The 27,866-nt window shown below is 26.9% G+C and overlaps 1 protein-coding gene across 3 annotated transcripts; it reads right to left on the reverse strand.

Annotated features, from left to right (window-relative positions):
• Positions 1-617: 617 nt before the first annotated feature.
• On the reverse strand, positions 618-24,733 carry LOC123294192 (high mobility group protein DSP1-like). Of its 3 annotated transcripts, XM_044875302.1 has the most exons (6): positions 23,506-24,733; positions 22,759-23,076; positions 4,496-4,662; positions 3,267-3,441; positions 932-979; positions 618-867 (listed from the first exon to the last, which is right to left on the reverse strand). In XM_044875302.1, exons 1-5 carry the CDS (start codon positions 24,142-24,144, stop codon positions 944-946), a joined length of 1,335 nt encoding a protein of 444 aa, XP_044731237.1. In that variant the 5' UTR covers positions 24,145-24,733; the 3' UTR covers positions 618-867; positions 932-943. The 3 variants fall into 3 exon arrangements, with proteins under 3 accessions (XP_044731237.1, XP_044731236.1, XP_044731235.1); XM_044875301.1 differs by lacking the exon at positions 932-979 and having other exon boundaries at positions 22,759-23,061; positions 23,506-24,732; XM_044875300.1 differs by lacking the exon at positions 932-979 and having other exon boundaries at positions 23,506-24,732.
• Positions 24,734-27,866: the final 3,133 nt, after the last annotated feature.

Consider the following 27,866-nt stretch of genomic DNA (forward strand, 5'->3'; position numbering starts at 1 on the left):
TTTTTTTGTTTTTGTAAGTAAAGTACTAATAAAGTAAAAATACAAGTACCATACTCGATAATATTTTTATTTAAAAAATGAAAACAATGCTGTTGTCAATAAGATTAAAAACTAAAATTAATAATGAGAAAAATAATAATTACAAATGGTAATAAATTTTTTTGATTCCACAGAAAAAATAAATGAATTAATTATTTTAATTAAAGTAAATTAATGAAATTTTATATCATGATTTGATTTTTTTATATCGAACGAATGTACGAATATTATTTTTAGCGGCCAATCCGGTCGACATGTGAGAAGATGTGATATAATAATAAATGATGAATTGAATGGTTGGTTTTGGTTCTTCTTTCCATATTCTGTGGAAACTTAACTCTAAAAAAATGTACTCACATTCACAAATGAATTGGAAATTGCAAATTACATACACGCAAAATTAAAATGAAAAAAAAACAATGTAATTGATTTTTTTGTTTTGAAATTGAAAACTTAACCAAATCTCAAAAATTTGCCGATGTTTGGTTAATTATTTTTCGTTATTTTATTTAAAGAGAGTCTCATCAGTTGTTACGATCGGATCGGTAAATTATAAATCAAAGAAAAAAAACACAAAACACTGTTATGTTAATATTATTTATATACACTTGGGAGCAGGAATGAACAATTATGATTAGCAGACACGCCTTTGTTTCTCAAGTGATCAACCTCACATTGATTTAAAAAATAAAGGCTTTAATGTGTTTAATTTACACATTTTAATGTCTACTCATCATCTTCTTCTTCTGGGTCCTCTTCCTCCTCCTCTTCTACTGGTTCTGGAACATTGTTTTCTGGCTTAATTCTTTTTTTGTATGCAGTCATTTCCTGCAAATAGAAAGGTATCACATAAGTACTACTGATGTTTTGAAGATGATGATTATGTTATTACATTATTTCTGGATTATTGATTGATCGAGTTTTTGTATGCGGTCATAGCCTGAAAATTATAAAAATGCATTGCTATTTTCTACGTTGAATAAAATGATTAAAATAAAAGAGATAATTTGGAGAATAATAAAAATTTATAATACAATAATATGGAAATAAAAAATTTTTATATTGAAAATTAATATCATAAGCGTGGTATATGTATGATTTTTTTTATTGATAACGGGTCATATGAAATTACAAACATTAATGTCCAAAAATTTTTGATTACTTGATTATTTCCATACAATTGTGCAGAAATAATAAACGCAGAAACTCGAACAATTGCAAAAATTTTTTAATCTCAAAAAGAGTATCTGATTTAAATATTTAATAAAAATCAATAAACTCAATTGATAATTCAATGGTATTATTTTATCGGAACAATTGTGAAAAAATTTATATCAATATTTTGGAATTAAATATTTCACGCTTTAACTTGTTATTAAAATTATTCAATGATATTCAAAAATCAATTTATTAAATTCATTTAATGATCTGTTGTGTCCATTTTCATGTCAATCATTAAGTACGATATTTCATTATTACCTTGCTTATCAATTTATTGTATTTAATATAAATTTTGAAATTTTATTATTACATCTACTCGCGCCCTTTTTGTTTTGTTATTGAATAAAAAAAAAATTTATTGGTTAATTACATGAAAATATTCTAAACCATATGTCGAGTTTACGTTTTGAAATTAAATTTTATTACTCGTTAATTTCTTGAACAAACAATTAAAAAAATTGAAATTTAAAAAAAAAAATATTTAAATGTCAATTTTGTATTTAACGAGAAATAAAATTTATTTGAATATTTTGGACATTAGAACTTTATATAAATTTAAAAATAGAGTGAAACACGCCAGTTTGTTCATTTCTCAATTGGGTAAGATAATGAGGATATTTAATTATCAATATAAAATTATTAACGTGCTAAGTACAGCATCCGCTTAATACTAAAGCCACTACCATAATACAGAAAATTAGGCAAGTCTTTTGAAAGATTCCTCCAAATTGAAAAAAACAGAAAATAAAATGACTACAATTACCTTTATCTATTTTTATTTTCTCGATTAAATAAAAATATATAAATCCAGAGCTAGGGCTTCCAAAATTTCGCCGTGCACTACATTAATGAATTCTACACGAAAATACAATTCGAAAGGATGTTTTTAAGAATTAAAATATTTTTTCTTTTGAAAAAGTCCCTATCGTTTGGAAGCTTTATGTACTTATTAAATTTTAATCATTGGTTGGTTACAGTAGCGATCATAATATTCAAAAAGTTTCCAAGGATGAGTTAAAATTTACTAGAGCACATAGAGCACAAATTATGCGATAAAATACATTTGAAAAATAGGCTAATGTGATTTTGATGCCTTCTTAGTTAATTTCTAGAAAGAAGTATCTAAACCATTCTTTAAAATAATGCAATGACACAAAAATCTTTTAAAAGCAATCGTATTTCTTAAAACGAAATCATTAATTCGCAAGGCCATCCTTCTGCGATGTTATTTCATGTAGGGAAATATACCATTTGTCTTTTATCGATATATAAAAATACATAAAGTGCAAAGCATAAAATTTGGTAGGTCTGGCTTTTAGTGTTAGTGAAAGCTTCGCTATTTTCCATTTTTTCAATAGGATACTCTCTATTAGCTTATCTGCTTGCCCTATGTATACAAAATTCTTTGATTGTACGCTCAATTTAAAAATAGCATTACATTGGTTGTTCATATAGAGCAAAGACCAAACTGGCAAGTTCCTCTCCTAACCATCACCCCTTTCTATTCCAATTCAAAAAATTCTAATTTATCTTTTAACAGGATTTAAAGAAAGAAAAATGTTAAAGAGTTGTATCCATCACCAAAAATAAATTAGGTAAAATTATAAACGAGATAAAATTAAAAAATAATATCTAAAAATATTGAAATTCAAGAACTGTATAAATTATTTTAACAAATTAAATTCAAAATTTAAGATAGAATATTAAAAAAATGAGAAAAAACAAACGAATAAATTTGAAATAGATAAAACATACACACTTCTGTAAAGTTTTCTAACAAAGATAATTTATTTTACCCTATAATCAATATATTGTCTGACGTCAGTGTGCTAAAAGAGGGTTGAATTTTATTAACAGTAACTTTAGTAAGTATATTCAAGGGGTTCTGAAACATTTAACACAAAAACTTCATTTTTATTTTGTTGAAAATATGTAAAAACATTTTTATCACGTTTTATGATTTTACCTTCAGAGATTTCAGAAGTTATGGAAAATAGAATACTTACCCTATCGTATCGGGCTTTATCTTGTTCAGCCATGGCCTCATACTTAGATTTTAATTCAGGTTCAACATCTGACCATCTTCTTCCCAATTCTTTAGCAATATCACCGACTCCATATTCGGGATTAATGGCCTTTACTTTACTGCGTTCATCATTACAGAACCAGAAGAATGCTGATCTGTAAATTTTATTAAAATATATATTAAAGATTTTCATATTGTTACGCTAAATAAAGAATTTGCTTGAACATAGTGATACTGTAATATCATTCACTCTTGATGAATTTTAAATTTTTGAAAAAACTATTATTGAATATTTAAAAAACTATACAGTCTCAAGAATGGCAACTTAAGAAATAGAAATTAACGAAAAAATTCTTAATAGCAGGTGAAAAATATGTGTAAACAGATTTTTCTGTAAAATAACAAAACTCATCCTCAAAATGTCATTTTTAAAATTCGTAGCATTTAAAATTTCAAAATATGATAAATAGTTTCAAAATAAAATCGTTGTAAACATATTTTTTAATAAATTTTAGTCATTGTTTACGTAAAATCAATATTTCACCGATAGTGAATTATATCACCCTTTATATTTAAAATAGCGGACACCCCTTATGGGATAAAAGGGGTAAAGTGAATTGTTGCGGCGGCATCATCAACCTACTATTTAAAATTATCCTGGGTTCGATTTTTGTAACTAGGTGTAATTGCATATACTGAATTTACTAATATTTTGCTAATTGTAACAATTTCATTTTTGTTAATTGTAAGAAAATTGTTTAGAATAAATAACATAAAATTTTGTTCTAATTTTAACCCTTTTCTTTTATTATAGCGCATGCTTATAACGAATATTCATTATAGAATAACCGTTGATCAAAATGCGCAATTATAAAAATGATTATTCAATAAAAAAAAACAATTGGTTCGACAAGTTATATTTCTTAGAATTAAAATTGATTTGAAAAATAAATTACTGTTTGATTAAAAAACCTTATTAATTACTGTAATTGTATCTAGTTCTATTACGAATAAGAATCGATAGAACGAACATTTTAACTAATTTACTACATAACGATTTAAAAATAATATTTTTAAGACTCAAATGATTCTCATATCACAGTAATTTGAGAAAGGTAAAAAAAATTTTATCAACTACATTACAACATTGTTTTAGCGAATCAAGCAAATTCTTTCAACATTATTTTAAATAATTTTAAAAATACTTACAATGAACGTTTTGGTGCATTTGGATCTTTGATCTGTTTCCTTTTTTTGCCTCTTGGCTTAGTTTCACCTCCTTTGGGAGGTGTATAATTTAACATTTCTGAATCATAACGTGCTTTGTCTTTTTCTGCCATTTCATGGAAACGTTTCTTTTCCTTATCTAACATGGTCTGAAAAAATACAAGAAACATTTATTGATTGATTCATAAAAAGTTAGGATTCGAGCTTTTTGTTTTACTACGCAATTGAAAAATATAAAAAATATTTAGGTAGTTATTTATTTTGCCATGTGGGTTCAAAATTTATAGAAAAATTTTACTATTTGAATAAAAAAGAATTTTAATTAAAAGTTAAACTTTATCGTTTTGGTCAAGTGCCAATTTAATGCCATTTTGTGTTACATAAAAAATTCGACAAATTTATTTAAATACAATATTTTAGCTTTTATCAAACTTCCGTGTTTCAATTAATCGAACAATATAGTTTGTAGTTTAATTAAATTAACAATTTTCTACCATTTTCTATTATCTTCTAGATATGAATACTTTGTATTCAAGCAAGATTCTATTATCGCATTTTGTATTAGAATTTCAAAGCCAACGAATTAGGCCAATCACAAAAAGTCAAGTTAAAAATTCTGTTTCTGATTCTGAGAGCTCGCTTCCTCGTCACATCGTCCCATTAGAGACAACTTTTCGCAATTACATATAATAATCATTCAACGTAATTTTAAGAATAGACGTTCGAGTTAATACAGTTTTGGTCTTAATTTTTTCTACCAAATTTTTACTTTTATGGTCACAATTAATATAAATTATTTGATCTTGCAAAATAAAAGTGTAAAAAGTCCATAATATAACCTATGTGACTTATTGGTCTTGCGTTTTTCAGATCCCTACACTTCATAATTAATTATCAGTTGCACTGTGCTTAGTTCTATCGAAACCTTTTAAACCTTCAAGTTTTTTTTTTTTTTTTTTCAAATTCAAGTTACGATTTACGGAATTAAAATTATCTAATTTACGGAATTAAAATCATCGTAAAACCAAATTTAATTTTGAATTAAGTTTGAGGTTTTAAAAAATAAAACGGCGTGGCATAGTTTAACGAGTTTTAACAATATTCGAGGATCATTCAGGGATAAACAATGTATTCAACAATTGATTATCAATTTTTATTACATTACGTTTTATGTTATATTAGTCAGGATATATATTACAAAATTAAATTTTAATAAATTTTTAAGATATTAAAGGGTACAAACAAGTGAATGTCTAAAATTAATATATCTGAGATATAACGTTTTAAATCTTGTTCTGCCATTTAAATAAAATCAATTAAAAATTTTTTTGAATATAACTTGACAGAGGTACTAAGTTTAAAGGTTTTTGTTTTGCTTGTTTAAAAAATTATACCCAAACGTATATTAAATTTATCATTTATCGGTAGTGCCCGTTCAAAGTTTCAATTTCAGCCCAAAAACGACCTTTCAGCTAAGTCGAAGCTTCAAAAAATATAAAAGAAACGATCTATAACAATAAAAATACATATCTAGATAATAATCAACAGAATACTGCAAGAAAATGTGAATATTAGATTTATTTGATAAAAATGCTGTGATTTATATTTTTATATATTTTGGGCTGCAATGTGGCTGCGATCGTACAGCATTTATCAGAATGCACAGAATAATTACAGAATTTTTGTAATTGAATTATCAGAAATAAAAAGCTTCTTTCGGTTCATAATCAGTGAAAATAAAAGAACTGGGCAATTAATTTCAAAATGGGAATTAAAAAAAAAAATCAGGCAAAGATGGCTACTAACTAAAGGTTTCTGAGATTCAACGTATATGAGATTTAATTTTTTGATTAACAGTACTCTTCTTTCGTGTAAAAATGTTTTTTAAACATGCTACTATTTTTCATAATTTATATACATGTTGTTAAAAGTAGCTAAATTTTTAGTTCGATAATTAAAAATCTTAAAAATTTGTATTTTGTTGTATAAAGCTTAGTCCTCAAGTTTTTGGATTCAACGTTAAGTATCGTTAACGAGATAAGTTTATCTTTATTTCTCAAAATTAAAAACAATATTTGACGAAGCTCTAGCTCTAGTACCTCGGATCTAAAAACATCTTTTACTTAGAATGTTAGGTTATATATCACTAACTATGTTTCCCAAATGCTTTTAAATATTCAACAAGCAAATTTTGTTTCTGTGATTAAACAAACCACTTTTAGTAATATTTGAAATTAAAGAATTAGAGGGCATTACAATTAATAATTTCTAAAATGGAATACTTGACCAAGCACTCACTTGATGTAAGCTAGGCATATCTGCTTTGGATTTGTCGAACTTTTTTTTCGAAACTACGTTATATATTTGCACAAAACAGGTATTCAATTAATAAAGAAATTCTTCACTAGAGCAATTAGACTTCATTAAGAAAAATGTCCTCAAAGACATGCTGATAAATGGTGACATTCATCATAGAATGACGTCAATTGTTGTGGTTTTTCAGTTCCACACCAATAATTGTATTTTTTCTTTTTAATTTGTTTCATTAATAGAAACAAAAACCAATTGAAATCCAGACAGAATTAAATTGAATACATTACAACTTGATTGAAATATACAAACGCTATGATATCACAAACATATACATAATATTATGTATAATCAGTGGTACTCAACAGTACATTCTACACATAATACAAAAAAAAAAAACACTTCATAATACAATTTATTATATTATGTACCCATTGTTATTACATAAAAAGAGTTTGAAATAATTTTTATTTGAATGAGAGAATATGTCTGTCGTTTTGAGTATTATCGGTCGGTCCGTCATCCGCAGCGCGGCACAAGCCTATATACTCTCTTTAGGTGTTTACATTGCTACAATTCACGCAATTATTATTTATCGTGATGCAAGTTTAATGAGTGTAGTATCGTATAGTATTTATATTTTAAACAGCGGTAACATATTATAGCCTTGCAATGTCATTACTAGCCAGTAATATTATGTTTTTATAAATATTTTTCATTAACACAGGTTTATAATATTAGTATTATTATTATTTTTTAAATAAAATCATTTCCATTTCACTGGGTCATTGATTTCAATTGTTTTATTATTATTAATATTTATAATATATTTATTAATAGTTTATAGTAATTACCGTCACATTTTTCTTATCGTTGTAATTTTTATGATATTTTTTTGGGTTTATTGTGACTAACTTGCTAATCATGCAAATTTTTTTTGGTGTATTGAACTTAAGAGTTTATATAACGGTTTTTTATTTTTTTAAGAGTAGAAGTGTACACCGCCAGTTATTAAATTTCTGAAATATTTTATGTATTGAGTATTTATTATGGTGATTTTTTTATGGTTATGATTTGTTATTAGCGATTTTATACGATTTCATAGACTTTTATATCTTCTGAGGTACAGGTAAAAAAAGTTTAATTATTACAAGAACTGGTGGGTTTTACGAAAACGTTGAGAATATCTCCGTTTTTACCTAATAAGACGTGATTTTATCAATATGATCTTAAAGAAGCAAGGTTTTGGTCTATTATACTATATATTACTATTACGGTGTTTTTAAGTACCTCACAAGAGAAAATTTAAAACAGTAAAGTTAATTTGGTCACGTTTGTGAATTCCTTTGGTTTGCGAATTGTATGATCTAGAAATAACTATAATTCGAATTTGAATGAGTTATGAACAATTTTTTCTGATTTTTTTGCCATTTGAATTTGCATAATTTTTCTATCGAATTTAGCGCGTAAGATTTTTTTATTACATATTTCGGAATTTTTGCAACTTTCTTGATAGAAATTATCAGTAGTTCTCTTACCTGTGTAGGCATCTTAAATAGTAAAAAATTTGACATTTTGACATTGACAAATTTGACATTTGTTTTGGAAAAATCGAAAATGATTTTTACTGTCTCAAACAAGTATGAAAATATTCTAGAAAATTTAATTTTTTCTCAAAATTGCCTAATTCAATTTTCAATTTACTTAAAATAATTTCATTTTACGAGGTAAAAACTGTTTGACGCTATTGATTTTCACCCCACAACTTCTAGCTAAGTAGATGACGCCAACAAAATCGTGAAACTTTTTAATCGTCCGCTCTTTCTAAAAGGCAGTAATATTCGCGCGGGAGAAATTTTTTTTGTTTTTGTTGTATTGATAGGTAAACATTACTTGAATGGAAATCTTATTATAAAAATATAATGTGGAAATTTTTATTATTCGAACACAATTAATTACTATTATCAGATTTTAATTTTGAAAAGTCGTATTTTTCCACCCACATATACAATAATAAAATGATGATATTGACCAACTAGAAACACATCCGGTTGAAATGAATGTGAATGGCCTCTGTTATACATGACATAATATCTAAGAATCAGAGGTGAAACTTCGTAATAAAAAAAAAGTATAATTAGTCAACTTATTCGACGCTGAATAATTTTTATACATGCTGTGTTTCTTTTAACATTTCTTCGAAGTCTAAACACGGAAATTTTAAAACATTTTTATTAGATGGGTGTGGCATTTTATTACTATTTTTAGTTGTTTGATAACGTTTGGAAAATAGTTACTATAAAACTCAATAATTATTTCAAATGCGCTGCAATTTCATTAATTAAAAATTAAATGTAAATAAAATTTTTACAAAGAACGTGAATATTAAAATTCTGTATATTTTTCGAATGATGATGGCGAGGAATTGGTTTTCTTTTTTTAAATTCTTTCACAACCATTTTATGTTAGAGGTCATTTATATATTAATTGGAAGTTGAAACAATAAAAAAGTTATTTCTTTGTTATAAATTTGTAATTAATGAGTTTTACGATATTCATGGTGGTATCATATTGGTCTTACAAAATTTCTATATTCATTTTCGAATCTTCCCGCAATGTTCGACACACATCAAATTTAATAGATTAGTCTATCATCTTTATCCAACCGGACTTTGACCCGATTGTTCCTTTTTACATTTAGCATTAAGGTTAAAATACTCCTCAATCAAAATTGGTACGTATTTTTAAAATATAAGTATGGATTTCGCTGGGAACTAAAGCAAATATTTATTTTGTTCAAAAAATTGAACAATGGACTTAAAATTCTGGGCCTTAGGAGGTTATCTAAACAAAATCGAATACTTAATAAACGAAACGAATTTTCGCCCATTTTTATCAGAATAGCTTAAAACTTACGTCTGAATACTAATTTAAATACTGAACAATTAATTATTTTCTGTGGCAGAAATCTTAAGTTTTAAAAATTTCTTTACAATTTAAGGACCCTAGGCTTAGGTCCAATTTACTGAAAGTTTTTGATGAATAAATCGAAAGTCTAATAATAAATCATAAACCACCAATGATTATAATCACCAATTACACAGTTTTTCAGTAGCGATATCGTTTTTTGCAAAATTTTAAGTGGAAGAAAAATTCAATATTTTGTATCGTTTATAATTAGAATTAATTTCCGCTTTTTGTAATAAAAAAAAATTAATTTATACTAAAAAATAAACTTGACCTACTATAAGAAACAAATACAAATTTTTTAGATTTGAAAAAAGGTAACGTTTATTGAAAGCTCAAAATGACAAATAAGGTTGTTGTCTGAGGGTTATATAAAAATATTTTCAACTTAGATATTTTCCATAATATCCAAGATAGTGAAGAGAATTGGTTTGTTATAGATTCTTTCAACCGTGTTATGTTTGGGGTCATTTATACGTTAAGAAGATGAAGAAAAAAAAAGAAATCTATTCAGAAGTTGTAAAACTATTCTTGTGTTAAGTTTAATTTGTATGATTTTATTTTTTAAATATCGTTACTTTCAAAAGAGATTCATCTGGCGTACTTCCAAATTTATTGTGAAGATATTTTACTTTAATTTAGAAGTTTAGTTATCTCCATTTTCATTATAATTAAAATTTTATTCTCTCTCTATACTTTGACATGCAAAATAAGTGAAATTTTAAATAGATTCCTTATTGTATCTTTTAATCATTTTGGTATATTTATATTTAAAAATCCATAGTATTAATCCACTGTGTTAGGCCTTTAGTGTAAGTAACTAACTATTTAGAAAATATCGCTCTGAAGCCGGAATACGATCTTAAATTCGGAATAAAACGACTTTGAGAATAAAATTTTATTAATAGCGTGCTTCGTTTTAAAATATAAAAAATCCAAGTGCCATTATTCAATTTTGTTTGAGCTTTATATTATTAATCTCTAAAACAAACGGAAATTAGACTCAATTTACGATTTGATAAAAAATATTTACAGCGTTATATTTCGAAGAAAAAGTAAATGGAAGTTATTGGAATAGACCAGACATGTGTTTTAAAGGAATCTTAAAGAGACGTGAGTTGTGACTGCAACTCGGGTTAGTATTATTAAAAAATATATTTTTTCAAATATTTCAAGATGATTTATCTCGCAAACAATGCCGAGAACTTCGGTAGTAAAGGAAATTTGTTACAGTTTTTCAATTTTCAAAATAGAAACTGAGAGTGGGGCGTTGTACACATTTTAAAATGTTTTCATTTAATTTTATCAAATTAATAAAAAATCTGACATAATTTATTATAAAACTGAAGCAAATTTATAAAGAAAAGGGACACTTGATATTCAAAATTAAATTTGCTAATGGACATTGCTTTCGATAAACTTGATATGCTTTTTCTTATATTTAAAGTAATCTAATTTAACCTTAACTACTTTGCAATATGCTATAATTTACGAGAGGCAAACAACTAAAAAAGTAAAACAAAAAAAAGTAATTTTCGTGTAATTCCTTCGTAGAGTTTGCTTTTCTATTGGTGTTTTATAATTTACAAATTTTCACACTAACTATCTTAGTAATATTTAATAAACGGTTAAAAAGTATTAGAGTCTTGAATGATAAAACAATTAGAAGTTTGAAATTATGTAAACCATATTACAGAAATAATGGTTAAATCATTTCACAAGCTCATCAGTTTCAAATGCAATTTATAAATCAATAATATTACAAAAATGACGTTAGTGGAATCTTCTCTTTAGGCTTGTTCTATAATACACTATCACGTATTATGTAAATGAAACCGAACATTGACGACAACTGCAAGTAATTAGGAAAATGAAGCTTTATGAACAACGCCTATTTTTGTACGAAATGAAAAATCAATGAAAAACTATAATTTATTGTCTTATTTATATTAATGATATTTTAACTCAATTAATTATTTTATCAAGTTTCATGTTACAGAACGGAATTATTAAAAAAAAAACCTAAACATTGGAAGGTTATGCGTATATATCCAGAAAATTCGAATTGAGTTTTTCAACGGATCTTTAAGATTTAAGTTATCTTGATACCAAAAAGAATATTTTCAGTCATTCGTCTGCATGAATGTGGGATTCAAACGAAACGACCAAAATTATTGTAATTTCATACTTCATATCCGAGTGTTATTTTGATTAGCAATTATTGTTTCACAACATTTTTCAAAAGCGATCAAAATAGTGACTCGTCTTTTATAAACCTACAATTTGATATGCATATCAACTCGCAGACTTTTGAAGTTTTGAGTTTTTTCCTTTTATAATTCAAAAACGATGTTAACAACTTGTTTTTAGAGCATTTATAATTATTCGTTGTGTATCATTGAGACCTACACTTTGATATTTAACCTTAAATTATATCTTTTTAAGGGGATATTCTGGTCTAGGCGCCTAAACTATAGCCATTTCTCAAGCTAAAATTCACTGCCTTAACTTATTATGTTACTAGATGTTTAAGTATTTAATTGTGCTAAGGCATTATAAATGATCAACGATTTGGATACATTAACCACCTTTACAGCCTAAAAATTGCTTTTCTCTTTATTGCAGTCCTGTGCAACAATAAAACTTCACACAGGAGGATGAAAAAGAGATAATACTTTTTTATATTCAAATAATAATTTATTTTTACAATCGCACTTAAAACTCTATTTAAGTGGCACTAAAAATAAGTACCAAATACTGTAAAAAAATTACAATGCTTATATTCGATAGTAAAATATCAAATGAAATACATTTAAAATCCAAATCCATAAATAATGTTTTAAGTGTTTTGTAAAAGACTAAAAAAAATTTATAAGCTCAATGGATTTACCACAATTTTAGGTTAAGTAAATTTTCTTCATTTTGAAGGTTGATATCAAAATGTAGATCTTCATAAAATCAAATCGAATAACAATATTTAAGAGAATCACCGTTTTCGAGAAAGTTAATTCGAAATACAGCGATTTGTATATTAAGCCATACATCTGATTAGCTGAATTTAAATGTAAGTATTTCTGTTTGGTTGAATTTTGGTAACATATTTTTAATTAATTGCTTCACCAGTTATGAAATCAACATTAAAAGACATTAAAACGTAAAGACCCATTAAAAATTCATCATAGAATTTTCAACTGGAAAACATATTTTTAGTTTGGTCCAAGTAGATGATGTTAAGATAACTATGTATTCTACTTTATAGTTTATTAAAACGATGTAGATTATTCTAACCCTTATTTGGTAAATAAAAAAAAAAAAAGCTCGCAAAATTACGAGCATATAAAATAGTCATTAGGGGTTAAAAATTGAAAAATCGTAATCGCTAATAATATTTTGAAAATTTTAATTTTTTTTAAACATTAATTATTTTTGTCTCCTACCTTCTATTCTAACGTTTCTACCTTCCATTCAAATGTTTACGGTAATACAATATAAAATTTACACTAATGTATAAATAAAATTCTGTAGCGAAATTCATTTTCATCAATCCCTACAAAACTGGTGGGATTGGTTTTCGAAGTATAAATTTCCACTTTTTCAATATTTCAATTTGCTTATTTTTCGCATATTGTAATATTTCTTCTAGATATACATTAAAATTTTGGGAATTATTCCTCACGTAACGCATAGCTTATATTAAAGAGAATTTTTATAAAAATACACTCGTATCAGGAGTCAAATCTAGAACTCTTGGATTTTAGCCAAGCGCCTTAACCAGTTTGGTCATACGCGCTCTAGCTTATATACTCATCATCGGTTATTTCAGCCACTAAGCCAGGATATTACAGGCACTATGTACTGTGATTCAATTTCTTTCAACTAATAACAAACAAGGTGTCCTGTTAACATTTGCTGTCATTGATAAATACACTTTTGTGGTTTTATTAAGCAAAAGTTTCTATAAGAATGAAATCCACTTTTCTATAAAGATGATAATTAGAAAATTGTGGTTATATTCAAAAATGTTAAATATACAAAAGCGCGTAAAGCTCTCAGTTTATCCAATACAATATTATTCACGATAAATAACTTTTCAAATAAAACGGGAAAAAAGTATATCCACATAAAAATAACAAAGTGTAATAATAAAATAATTTTACCGGAAATACAATCAACGGAACATTAAAATTAGGTAAAAGGAACGATGAATCGATGATGTATTTTTCTTTTATATAAACGTTGCACGGTTGCATTTATAGTTAAACATAAAAAAAAAAGAATTCGGACGATGAAAGTGAACCAAATAACAGACAGGTGGAAACATTAACAACAAAGAATAATTGAAAAAAAAAAACTGAGAGAGATAATCTTTGTTACATGGATGGATAAATGGGTGGACTAACAACAGACAACAAAATGACGGACAAGTTAGTGTATATATACACGTATAGTATTTTTGTATATAAAAAAAAAAAACAGACAGTTACTTCAAATATTATACATAAAAATACTACAATATTCTTTGTTCATGTCTGTTTATGCAGAAAAAAAAATTTACAATACTTTTTTTCAATAAAAATGTTTTGTTTTAACTAACTATTCCTCACTCACATCATGAATGTAATCATTAATTTTTTTTTTGTTTTTTAGATTCTTAAGTATTTATTCTAATTTGTTTTTTGTTGGAAAATAATTTCACTTTTAATACGGGAGATTATTATTTAATTTTTCTATGTTCCATATTGTTTTATTTTAGTGGATATTATTATGTTTTTCATTTATTTTAGATACATTGCATTAGAAATAAATTGTACGATATTTTAAAGAATGTTAGATTTTTATTAAATAAAGACACATATTTCAAAGAAAAAATTTCGCGTGTTTGGACCTGTAAATGAATCTTCGTTACTCTTACATTGATTGCCTAATCGAATAATTTAGACAGTCAAAACAAAGAAAAAAGCTTAATTTTTATACTTTTGTTGAAAGTTAAAAAAAAAGGTTTTTTTTTTTTTTAAATATACATGTTTCTTTTATCAACACGTTAATATATATGTGTCTATCAATGTACAAATATTTCTTTTTTACTTACATTACAGACTAAGATTTCTGATAACTGCGTACAATTCATTTACAGATGGCGAGACTATAATTCGCAAAATTACTTTAAAACTAGAAAGTGCTCTAAGTCTACTTTTAAAATTTTTTTTTTAAATTTAAACCCATTGCAAGTAATAGTTTGTAGCTATTTTCTGTTCTGTATTTACAAAAACATACTTGTGTTTGTAAGCATAAGAAAATCGAATTCATTCACCAAACATATCTATTCGAGGGGACATTTAACAAAAATTTAAATTATGAGAGCGTAAATTTTGTAGATAAAAAAAATACAAGGCTTCATAAACGAGAGGATTCGGTCTATATTTCAGAAAACAGTTTAAAACACAGATTATTAAAATTGATATTGCTTGTGATATCATTGATGAAACCTAAATCCTAATAATCTATTCCCAGCAGAGATGACTAAGAAAATTTAATAAAAACACATTCGAAGTAAATCTCAAGAATTAATGAATTTCTTTCAGAGTTTAAAATTCTCTACCTAGTTGACTGGCAGAATTCCCTAGCAACTTGGCAGGTACGATCATCATATATTTAACTTGAAATATGTACATGTAATGGTTTTTCAATCTCAAAAAATATGTAAATTTCATCAATTTTAAAAAAAATATCATAAAACCTTTTTCAAAATCTACCTGGGTTTTAAGTAAATTTTAACAGGTAGAATAATATAGGAAATCCTTATTTATAAAAATGTCTAGTTAAGCAGTATTACATTTTTGCTGCAACGTACGCGAGCTTTTGAAAATTAACTAATTATTTTTTATCTATAGCTCAAAAATTAATGCATTTTTTTTTTTAATTTGAGTATTTATTTCATATAATATCAAATTTGTAATAATTATTGAGATAAATAAAAATTTTTATGGTGTCTATTTTTTGTGCATTCATTTTTTAATTACCACAAGATAATTTGAAAAATTTTAAAAACTCGCATATGTTAGTAATAATATTTTTTTCGTTTGCCCAACTTTTAATAAAAAGAAAAAAATAAAAGACCAGAAAATTTTTTCCAATTGCTAGTTAAATAAATGCTTATGATTTATAATGCAACATATTTTCCAAAAACCATCCCTGCTTATTATTCTATTTCGCACTCGAACTATGCTCGAAAATCGTCATTACACAACATTCTATGTATTCGATTTAATAAAGATTTTGATGGAAAAGGTGAATGAATGAGTATACCACTCACCCACAAGCCTATTAGAAAAGCCTGCAATACTAAGGTACAAAAAGAACAAATTAACGTAATATTATAATAATCTATAATCGTTGGAACAATAGAAATACGTTTTAAAAATTTTTTCGATATAACACTTGTACCAATTGAAGAAAAAAATGTTTCATTTTCTTACAGACAAAAATTTTTAATGTTCAATTATTTTGATATTAAGTTACATAAAAACTGCACTTAAATCTTTCATGAACGTAAATTTTTATTACATAAAACGTATTAAAATTTATTAAATAAAATTATATTAAAAATTCAGATTTTTATCTGTACATTGCTCTAGTAACTCTATAACGTTAACGGTTTTTAAATACGATTAATTTTGAAACATCTTAATTTAAAATCGTAGACAAAATTTTAAATTTCAACTTACTCCCGTTTCCTTTTATTAGGAAAATATATTATTAAAATAAATTAAATTTCCTTCAAAATCTTTATTAGTTCGTTGAATATAGAGAATGTTGTGTAATGGCGGTTTTCGGGCATTAATACGAGTGCGAAATAAAATTATAAGCGGGAAAGTTTTTTGGAATATCCATTGCAGATTACATCATGAACTAACGTTTTTGTTAATGTATGAAAATTTATCTTATTTTGTCTTTTAGACTTAATATTTAAATGCAAAGATATACGTTTAAAATTAGATTGTTGGTAAATATTATTCTCAAAGAAAAAGGATCAAATGATTGTAGTAAAATTGATTATCTACAACTTTGGTCTTCATTAATATTTTGTATCAAAAAACTTGAGATTGTATATGGTTGTAATGGGTTTTTTAGATTAGTCTCTCTGGTTTTGCAACAGTTATACATCAGATAGAAAAAATTTTAAGGAGTTTTTCTGCCTCGAATTTTAATCTGCAAGCCCCTGTGCTGTCCAAATGTGATGTTTATGCTACACTTCAAATTTTTATCTTAAAATACAACAAACATTTTTTGTCCTCAAAATTTAAATTTCTTTTACTATTCTCGTTTTTTCAGTTCTTATTATAACATATAAAATTTCAAGTGTTATTTAACATTATATGGAATGCGGAAAATAGCAACAGTAACAAAAAATATAAACTAATTAAATAAGAAATTATAATAAAAAAAAATCGGAAGGAATATTATTACTAACTCGAACAAAACAAATTTCATAGTTGAGTTAATATTTGCAAACATACAAACATGATGTAATATTTTTCAAATGACGTAGTAATAAAATGCGCGCAGCAGAGAATTTTTGTCTCCCCAACAACAAAATAAATGAAATTTGATGTAATTTAATTTTTTTTAATCATTGCTTTTAATAAAACTACACATCCTAAAATGAATCAAAATTTCCTATTAAACAGCGTAACAAATTCTTTATTAATTATTTGAAAATTTCTTTACGCCTAATAAACGATTATTGTGTTGTGAAAACAAAAATACGATGAAATTCACCACGGATATTCTTTTAAATTTAAGATAATTTCAAAAATTAGTTTGTAAACGCAAATTCAGGGTTAGTTTAAAGAAAAATATTAATTGATTTTATAGTAATTCTTATGCCAAAAAGAAAAAAATTTTTCCTTATCCAGTTTATTGAGTTTGAATATTAATGTTCCTAAAACAAACTTTTTCATACCACCCTATATGGACATATACTTTCTAGTTTCGATCGCTGATAGCACATTGGGCGAATTTAACGATTTTGTTCTTTCGAGTTAAAACTAACGCTAGAAATTTTTATACTTCCCGGTCAGGTATGAAAGAAAAATGAAAAATATTAGAAGTAAAATATGTGGCACAATCTTAATACAACTATCTTACTTTTAAGACTACCTTTTAAGAATCCAAAAATATTGAGATATTTTCCAAGCCACGGATGAAATATTTTTACAGTTTCTGAATCAAAAATTTAAAACGCTAGCGTGCACGCATCATCTCGCTACATCGGATTGTATAGCTATTTACTTTTTAAAAAAATGAAGCATTTGTTTTAAGACCTTAGAGAAAAATAGGGAATTTTACCTCTCAAAACAAATTCGCATCATTAATTTTTTTAAATTCGATTTTTTAATAGTATCTATCTATCCTACCATGACAAAAGTTCTCGCTTTTCTAAAATATTTCTTTCTAACTTATGAAAATAATAAGATTTTCCTATTTATTATAGTCTGAATAGCCGTCTTATCCATATGGGGTTATAAGAAAACAAAAATTATCAGATAGAATTAATAGAATTTCAATATTTTGTTACCCCTTATAATTTCTTTATTGGGAAATGATATAATTTTGAATAACAAATTAAGTGTACTAGAATATCCAAGCGATCTTAAAAAAATGACTATATATTTCTTTGTGTTACAATTATACATCAACTTATAGAAATTTTAACCACAGTAAATCTAACCATTTTAAACAACTCACAAGTCCCTGAACTTTTACGGTAGATATTTCAATTCTTAGATATATATCATCGAATTTTTCCTAATATCAAATGTAATTTTTTTGAAAATTTGTTATTCTTAATAACGTTTATTTAAAATAAATAAATAAAAAACGAAAAATATTTAAAGAGTTTTTCCAATTAAGAGCAAAATATTAATTAAAAATATCCAAAAGGCAATAAATAAAACTGTCAAGCAAGCAAAAAGTTAATAATTAAAAATAAATTGTAGTATCGTTAAGAATAATATTTTTAAAACACACGAACGAGAAAATAAGTCGATCAATACTGCACATAGCGCATTATACAACCTTTTCTAATAAGAGAGATGAAAATACGAACGGCGGACACACGACGACTAACTAATTGAGATTGAAAAATTACAATTTCAAATCTTTGTAGAGAGAGTACGTACAAAAACAAAAATTGTATTTTTATTTTTAACATTTTTTTTTTGTACCTGGCCTTAAGTTTTTAATTTTAAAAATTTATTTGTTCTGAAAAAGGTCCACTTTACATAACAATAAATTTTAGTGAAAAGGGTCTTCAAAAAGATTTTTATAGTTTTTAATCTTCAAAATTTTGGGTTGAACACTTAAAAATATTTTAAAATAACAATTGCAAAGAATTAATAATATTTAGTCATAAATCACTTGAAAATTAATAATTATGACCTTTTTGTTTTTTAAAATTACTTGGAAAGAAATTTTGATTTTATAAGACAAATTTACCAACAATCGAAATAAATTATTTTCAAGGATTCTTAATTTTATTTTTTAATTGTTGAACGGAATATTTCGAAAAATAAATGATGGAATTCACAAATTTCTAGCAATAGTATTTTCTCCTACTTTTGAAAGATGTATGTATAAAAATATTTAATTTTCTCAAAATTATACTTTTCGAATTTGTATAAGCTGTAACTTCTCAAAAACACACTGAATCAATTTGTGTTTTATTATTTTATTATTTTTTGAAACAAAAAACATATGTTAGTTCTTTTCTTACGTGAAAAAGCCAAGAAAATATCATGTTTTTTTTTTAGTAGCTTGAGAAACGAATTGCTTCCTATCAAAACTTAGCACAAAATGTTTTATGAGAATTACGAAATTTCTAACATTTAAGATTAATTTTCGTATTTTCAAGAATTTTTCCTTCTAGTTATTATTCTTAAAAAGAATCTATTGTAAAGGTAAATGTTCGACATTACAAAAAATTTAATAATTTTGAAGAAAATCCAGTTTTTTTGAAATTATAAAAAAAAAAAATATTTTGATTTCCTTGTTTTGAAAGTTGAAATAAAAATTGCACTAATAAAAATCATTTACGTATAATAAAATTGAGATTTCAATGACCTATTCACTGAAATATCAACTAAGATAAACAAAAATTTATCTCTTGATTATTTTTATATTAAATCTGAGCACACTAAATTTATTATTGTTCTAAGAATTTTTATGAACATTTCCAAGGTTAAATTGCATGCTGTTAAGTTCATTAAATTTTGTGTTCAATTTTTTTAATGACCGTGTGATTAAATAAACGATTTCAAATTTATTGATAGAAAATTATGACTTTAATCTAGGGAAGAAAATTTATACATTTAATAATGAAATAATATTATAATTCCCAAGTTATTAAAATATCGGAAAATGCAAAATAATTTCCAATGTCATTATAAGAGAAAATTGGAACTTTAAAAGATTTTTTGAAATTTTTCCGGACTATCTACAATTACGTAATAAAATAGAATGGAAAAATTTTTTAATTATAAAACTTGAAAAAAAAAAAAATGTATATAATCTAGTTTGTAATCGGGTATCGTACGTTCGTTTCTATATGCAGCAGGCGTGATGCTTTAACTTGGTTGTCGTTATATATTGAAGGGGGAAATACAACACTCTGATGTTTTATATATGAGGCAACACTCTGTGACCGTCACAGGAGTACGGGGAGAGGAGGCCCACATATTACAGAAAAGGGGCAGATTTGCACAGGCGGCGCCGCCATTGATTTTTGAAAGGAAATGAAAGAGGAACGCCGCGCGCATTATTTTGTGTGTGTGTGCCATGCACTGCAAAGTGCAGATTCTTCATTAAGATTTTCTCAATTTTTTTTTATAAAACATATTGTTAACTTTTTTTGAATGTGTTTTAATCGTTGTCAAAAAGCATTTTAACTTAGAATTTACGATCGTTTATTTTTTAATGTCTTACAAAATTGATAAAAACGTTTTTAAGAAAATTATCCAAATTTTTTTCAATTTTGTTTTTTCTTTTTTTAAAGAGAAAAATGCTTTGAAATCTAAATGAAAAGTTAGTTACTAAAACAATTTTTAACAGATTTTGATATTCTGAATTTAATTAGTTTATTTTCTCGAAATTTTACTTCCTTGTACGAAGCAAATAACTGATTTCTATTTTATTAGCATCGTTTATATGTAGGTATCTAGCAAAAGTCAAACATAGAACGTTTAAATTTTATAAAAATCGGAACGTTTATAAAATCAAAACACAAAATTGTAAATTTCATGGCAAATATTTATTTAGTAAATTTATAAGCAACATAGAAAATATAAATATTTTCTATTATATATTTATAAAGAGATTTCAGCAATATTGTAATATATTTGAAAACAAAGTTTTTGTTAGCATCAAAAATTTTTTGAATCTTTAATAATAAATTTTAAATTTTAAGACAAATAAGACAATTTTTATATATTTTTCCTCTTTTTTGTTGTTAACTCTTTCATAATTTATTTTAAAAAATATACGTCTTAATTAAAAAATGGCAACACAAGTCAAAATAATTTTGTAATTTAAAAAAGAAACGTATTGATTAAGAAAAAAAAATTAATTCCCCAAACAACATTTTTAGGAACACAAAAATAAAACCAGTTAATCTAAATATCAACTCTGTTAAAAATTTTATGAATCATAAATTAATCAGAAAGATTTTAATCTAATAAAAATAAGTTACTTTCCAAACTACATTTTATGTTACATAGGGGGAGAAAAAAAATATTCAAGTTTTATAATTTAAATAATTCAACCCCTACGAAATAAAATTTCCTCTCTAAATAATATAAATCATTTGGAAAAAAATATGAAGCCAAAAAATTAGTTCATTGTTTAAAAAAAAACGATTGTAAATTCGAGATAATTTTTAAATATTAAAAAAAAAAAATCAGATCGTTAAGATCTAATTAAGAACGCATTAATAGTTGTTCTTTTTTTTTTATTTTGGTAGTGATGAAGATTAGGCAACAGTGCACAGAGTTGAAGTAGAATTAAAACGCGTCAGACGTGCAGCCGGCCGGCCGACTGACTTGACCGAAACCAGTTTGCCTTCGGCCTCGAAACGAGATAATAATACCAGGGTACAACACACAAAATACTTTTTTAAAAAATAATAAAATACAATTATAATTTTTTTTATCCCAAATTGAAAATTTTGTAAAATCCAGGTTGAATTTTTCTCATGATGATGAGGTATTCAAGAGTTCGAATCCCCACTTATTTATTAAAATATTCACGTGTTGGAATGCGACTTGTTTTTAATCCCCACTATTATTTTTATTTTTGAGATTGCTTTATGAGATAAATGTGTTGTGTGTACGCCTCCTCAAAAATTTACATGACTTTTTAAAACAACTGGCTATGAAAGAAATGATCAAATACAACACACGGTCAATCTACCAAGTACAATGAACGAGACTGAGAATATTAATATATATTTTTGTAATTAAGAATTCTTAATTAATTTTCAATTATGAAAAATATTATTTTTAAATTGGAAAATTAAATTCTGGTCTTGAAGTTAATAAAAAAAATATGTTATTTTCCAAAGCTGACTTTTTTTCTTCAGTTCAACGACCAAATAAAAAGATGGTGGTGATCAATAAACGTTTATGAAGGCCACCAGTATATAATAAACTGCTTTGAAACTCATCATGGAAGAACAAAAACAAAAAAAAACTAAAATAATAACCTAAATAATTGCTTAATAAATTTCATATTATTTTAACCTTAACAAATAACTTATGTTTACTTATTAATTTTTAATCTAAAATTTTAAGTTGATAACGAATTTATCAATCAAATTTCAATTGCGTATAAAAAACTTGGAGATTTCAATGCAATTTTCAAAATTGAATTTCCTGTTTCAATAAGAAAAAGAATTTAATAAAAAGAACACCTACCTTCCATCGTTCGGCACATTTCCTAGAGAATTCAGCAAAGATTACATTTTCCTCAGGATGTTTTTTCTTATGCTCTTCGCGACATGTTTGTACGAAAAACGCATACGCAGTCATTCTCCCCCTAGGTTTAGAATCAGCTTTTGCACGCGGCATTCTGCCTCTCGGTGTCTGTTGCTGTTGTATTTGAGGAGACTGAATTTGTTGATTATGTATTTGTTGAGGTTGTTGTTGTTGCTGTTGATTATGTACCTGCTGCTGAGCTTGTTGTTGAGCTTGTTGCGCTGCTTGCTGCTGCGCTTGATTCTGTTGATTTTGTTGCTATGTAAGTGTTTTTAAGTCAACAACAAACGTAGGAAGAAACAAAAAAAAAAACAATGTAACCTAGGTGTTAAATTTATTAAAAAAAAAAAAAAAAACCATAACCTTAATTAAATAATAAACGCTATCGCAAACGATTTAGCCCTAATTTGTTTTGTCTGGCAAATGATGGCAAAGATGAAATAAAAATTAATAAGTTTGAATTAAATTCTCAATGATCAATAAGTGCAACTATTGAAGGTTTACTTCATTTGTTTTCGTTAAAAACAACACAAACTGTTTAATTAAAATTTAATTATAATGTTTCGTCTAACGAACGTTTAATTTAAATTAATACTAAACAAAATAAAATATACAAAAACAAAACGAGTTAGTTAAGTAATTTTATAATTTCATTCGCTTTTCTCCTGATAAGAAAGTAATTCTTACCGGAGGTGGTGTTGATACATTTTGCATATTTTGCATTGCATTTTCCATAGCACCAGGATACCACCATTGAGCTGTGGGAGCTGCTCCTGCTAATGTGGCACCACCAACATTTACCATACCGCCACCAAGTCGGTAATCATAACCGCGAATACCGGCAGCACCTACAGGCGACGTGGAAGACACACTTGCCACCGTACCCGTGGTGGCCGGATTTTGGAAGCTACTAGCCATTTTATATGAAAAGAGTTGGTGTGTCGCTGCCGCAGCAGCCGTACTTCTTGCGACCGCAGCATCATGTGCTGCTTGCGCCGCTGCTTGTTGTTGTTGTTGCTGCTGTTGTTGTTGTTGTTGCTGTTGATGTGCAGCCTGCGCCGCAGCTTGCTGAGCTTGTTGCTGTTGTTGGGCCTGTTGTTGTTGTTGTTGCGCTTGTTGTTGTTCCTGTTGTTGCTGTTGCGCCTGTTGTTGTTGCTGTTGCGCTACAGCTTGTTGTTGAGCCGCAGCTAATTGCTGTTGATGATGTTGATTCAAAAGATGTTGATGATGCGACTGTAATGTCTGTTGTTGGTCGGTTGTAATAGCGCCCGGCCACCACACTGCGTCCTCCCGCGCTCCCCAGGCACCACGATGGTGCTCAGACATGGCTTCACTACACTACACTTTCGCGAAAGCTTGGTTAGCACACACCACACGAAGAAGAGACGAAGCGGGGCTACTCTTCACACTGATCCAACACACACAACCAATAAACAAGGGGGGTTTCGTTCGCTATATTCTCTTCGTATATAGTATGTATATATATATACGTGTGTACTCTATCTCTTTCTAACACTGTATTTAGTTTGTGCGCTTGTCGTGGGGTGGCTGCACTGTTGCCAAGCCACGCTTTCTCTCACAAAGGAAGCCAAGCGGCCACCATGTAGCCGGCTTTACGGAGTGGGGTGCGGTATAAAGGGATACCCCCTTCGCTACCCTTGAATTTCGAGGTCAACTTGAAAAGTAAAGGCGCGCGGAATATGTATTATATTTATGAAATTTAAAATTTTTAGGGGAATTTGGTGATGTGAAAACACACTAAAAATTCATGCATTGATTTTTTGTTGAAAACAGTTAATTTAAAAATAATACGGTTGATAGTTTGTTTAATTAAAAGACACTGATGAGACAACACCGTCGCTGAACTTGTTTGAAAACATTGATTTCTGTTATTGTTTTTCACAGATTTTGTTGAATGAACTTGAATTTGATTTGTTTAAAATAGTTTATTTAATAAATGTACCAACGAAGTCTCACTAAATATCAAACAATAAATACACCACTAAATCTGAATCTGACTGTGAATACTGACTGATGAAATAAAATTCAATTCAATTTACACACCACTTTGAGTTTTTATAAAAGTTCGCTACAACATGGAATTTAAAACAAAACATAGTATTTATAATAAATAATTTACTACGGAATAATTTATTAATTATAATTAATTAATATAAGAATAAATATTAAACGAACTATATGTTGTTGAACTAAAATGAATTAACCGAAACACGATGCACGGACAAGCAGCACACAAGAAGAAACCGACCGATGCGAACGTATCAAGACCGGCAAAACTACATCACAGCCGAAATATTCACACTAGCAAAGAAAATAGCAGGTGTATAAATTGTTAACACTCGCAAATACCACATGGTCACCAGAAAAACTCACTACCTTTTCAGAAAAACTTTAATTAACTAAACAACAAACGACGTTACGACAAAGACGACATGAAGGAGATAGGCGACTGAAAAGAGAAAACGAGAGACACAACATCCGTGAGATCACATCTACCAACGATGTTTCGAACACGACTGAACTGGCGATCTGGCAACATGGTTCTCTGAGGACGCCAATAGTTGAGAGCAGCGCCCTCGGTATGATGAACGGTGCGCGGTCAGGGGAATTATACTTATTACTCTTGTTGTGATCAAGAGTGAGAAAGATGAACTACAACGGCGAAGTATGAGAAGTAAAGAAGTGAGGTACGGGGATTACATTGTACATAGTATACAACATCACAAAACCAACTCTAAACTATATACAATCCATCTATATATGATATATATCCCCCTCTGTACAGCACTACACCCCGAATTTACCCATAACTTGACTAAACATAGAGGACCGAGCCGTGACGACTGTACATCGGCCTGCTTGCCGTGCCGGTCAATAAGACGCATTCCCAGGGCTGTACTGAACCGTCACGAGCCATCACCATCAGAGCCAAGCCCTGTTCAGTTCAAACCCCGACCATTTGTAGATCATGCAAGGGGTGAACGGTGTACGGGAATATGCCTGTACGACAGGCAATAAGCTTTAAATTACCCCATCTTTTACATTTTTACCTCCCTATGCCAAATTAATTTTTTTTTTTTTTTTTTTAGAAAATTTAAAAAACTTTTTTAGATACCGTTTTTCTTTAAAAAATGAAAATTATAATTTATAAGACGCAATAAAAAATACAATTAGTTTGGCATTTAGAACATAATGATGTATGGGTAAAATTTCACAAATTGACTAACAATATCCGGTAATTAACATGATAACGCTGGATAATCAAAAAATATAAAAATTAAGAATCTCAGAGTTGAAAATGAATAAAATCATAGACAAAAACACTTATATAGTAAAATATTTCTAAATCACTTTTAAAATTAATATTTAAAAAATAATATAATAGTAGTATTAAAAATAAAAGAATATCTAGGCTTAAATAATTTTTGAAAATTCGTTACATGTATACTATATTGTATTAAAAAAAGACAGAAAACATTTTTAAAAATATTAAAACAAATGCCTAAAACCGTTACAAAAACAGCATAATAATAAAAGATTATTTTCATTTCTAGATGTAACAAATTTTCTTGAAAATTTGCCAATATTCTTATAATTAAAAAAAATATATAAACATATTAATGAATTAAACCTATGCACAATTTTGAAAATATCAAATATCAAAAATGGGAAAAAAAGAAAAACGAAAAAAAAAATTATTAAAATTAATAAAAATAATTTGCCCTTCATTTCACCTTTGCCATTATTATTAAAATAAATTAAAAATAAAATTTGAAAATAAACTGCGAGATTCAGCAAAATAGTAAATGTAATAAAATTGGCGGGAAAAGATTGCTAATAAATATCACATAACGAAAGATATATGTTTGGGAATACTCGAAGTAATAAATATAAAAATATGAAAGACAAAAAAATGAAACAAAGGAAACGCAATTAATGTTATTATGAATAAAACATATTTTATTTTGAATTAAGTGAAATGCGTTTTAGAGAATTTTTTTGAAAAATTACACCTAAAAATGTTTTTTCAAAATAAAGTTTACATAGGACACGTATATTAGAACCTAATGTACATTGAACAAGCATATCTGAATATACAGTTAATGGAGTCCATATGCACTGTATAATGCTATATTGAGTATATACTGTTTAACATTATACACAGACTTTAATACAAATGTTCACTTTAAAATTTAATTATCACTTTGTTTCCTACATGAATTACGCATCAAAAAATTTCTACAATTAGTTAAATGTTTAAGCTATTCAGATTTAAAATATGAGTACGAATTTGAGCATGAATAGTACTTAAAAAAATTCATTTAAAATCTCATATGCCACAGCCTATGCTTTGCTTATGGCAGCCATTTGCTAGCTATTGTAAAGTATATAGCAATATTAATACATATCAGTTTTCTACTCATGCAAATAGAGTTATGACATGCAGTTTAACAAATAATTATAAAATTAAATGAACTTATTAAATACTAAAATATTAATTAATGACAATATTTAATAAAATAAATACAAAAAATTCTTACCTGGGATAGCTATGAACAACTAAAGAATTCTCGGCTTCGTATCTAGTAACCCCACGCCACTTATGCGGTACATACAAGTAACATACAACTTATACTTGATATCGTATTGGTGTATTTCAGATAGGCCGCAAAAATTAAACCAATCGTAACGTACATAAACAGTGTGTACACTCATTCATTTCTCTCTAACTAATATACAATTGCGCAATATATAAAAAACTTATTATATTTAATATATTCACGTTTAACTTAATAATTTGATAAAATTTAGTTAAAACTTTACTTAAAGCATTTAATTTACTCGAATTATTACTTTAAAATAAGTAAAACTACATTTAAATGACACAATCTAGTAACAAATTCAAATGTCCCTAGGCAAACTCACCAAAATAATTGAGAGAAAACATATGATTTCCAAACAAACTTTTTAGGTGGGGTTATAAAGATCCAGCTAGATCAGAAATTGTTTGCCGCCTTTTAATTACG

Source organism: Chrysoperla carnea, chromosome 2 (genome assembly GCF_905475395.1).
Source record: "Chrysoperla carnea chromosome 2, inChrCarn1.1, whole genome shotgun sequence".
Lineage (NCBI taxonomy): Eukaryota > Metazoa > Arthropoda > Insecta > Neuroptera > Chrysopidae > Chrysoperla > Chrysoperla carnea.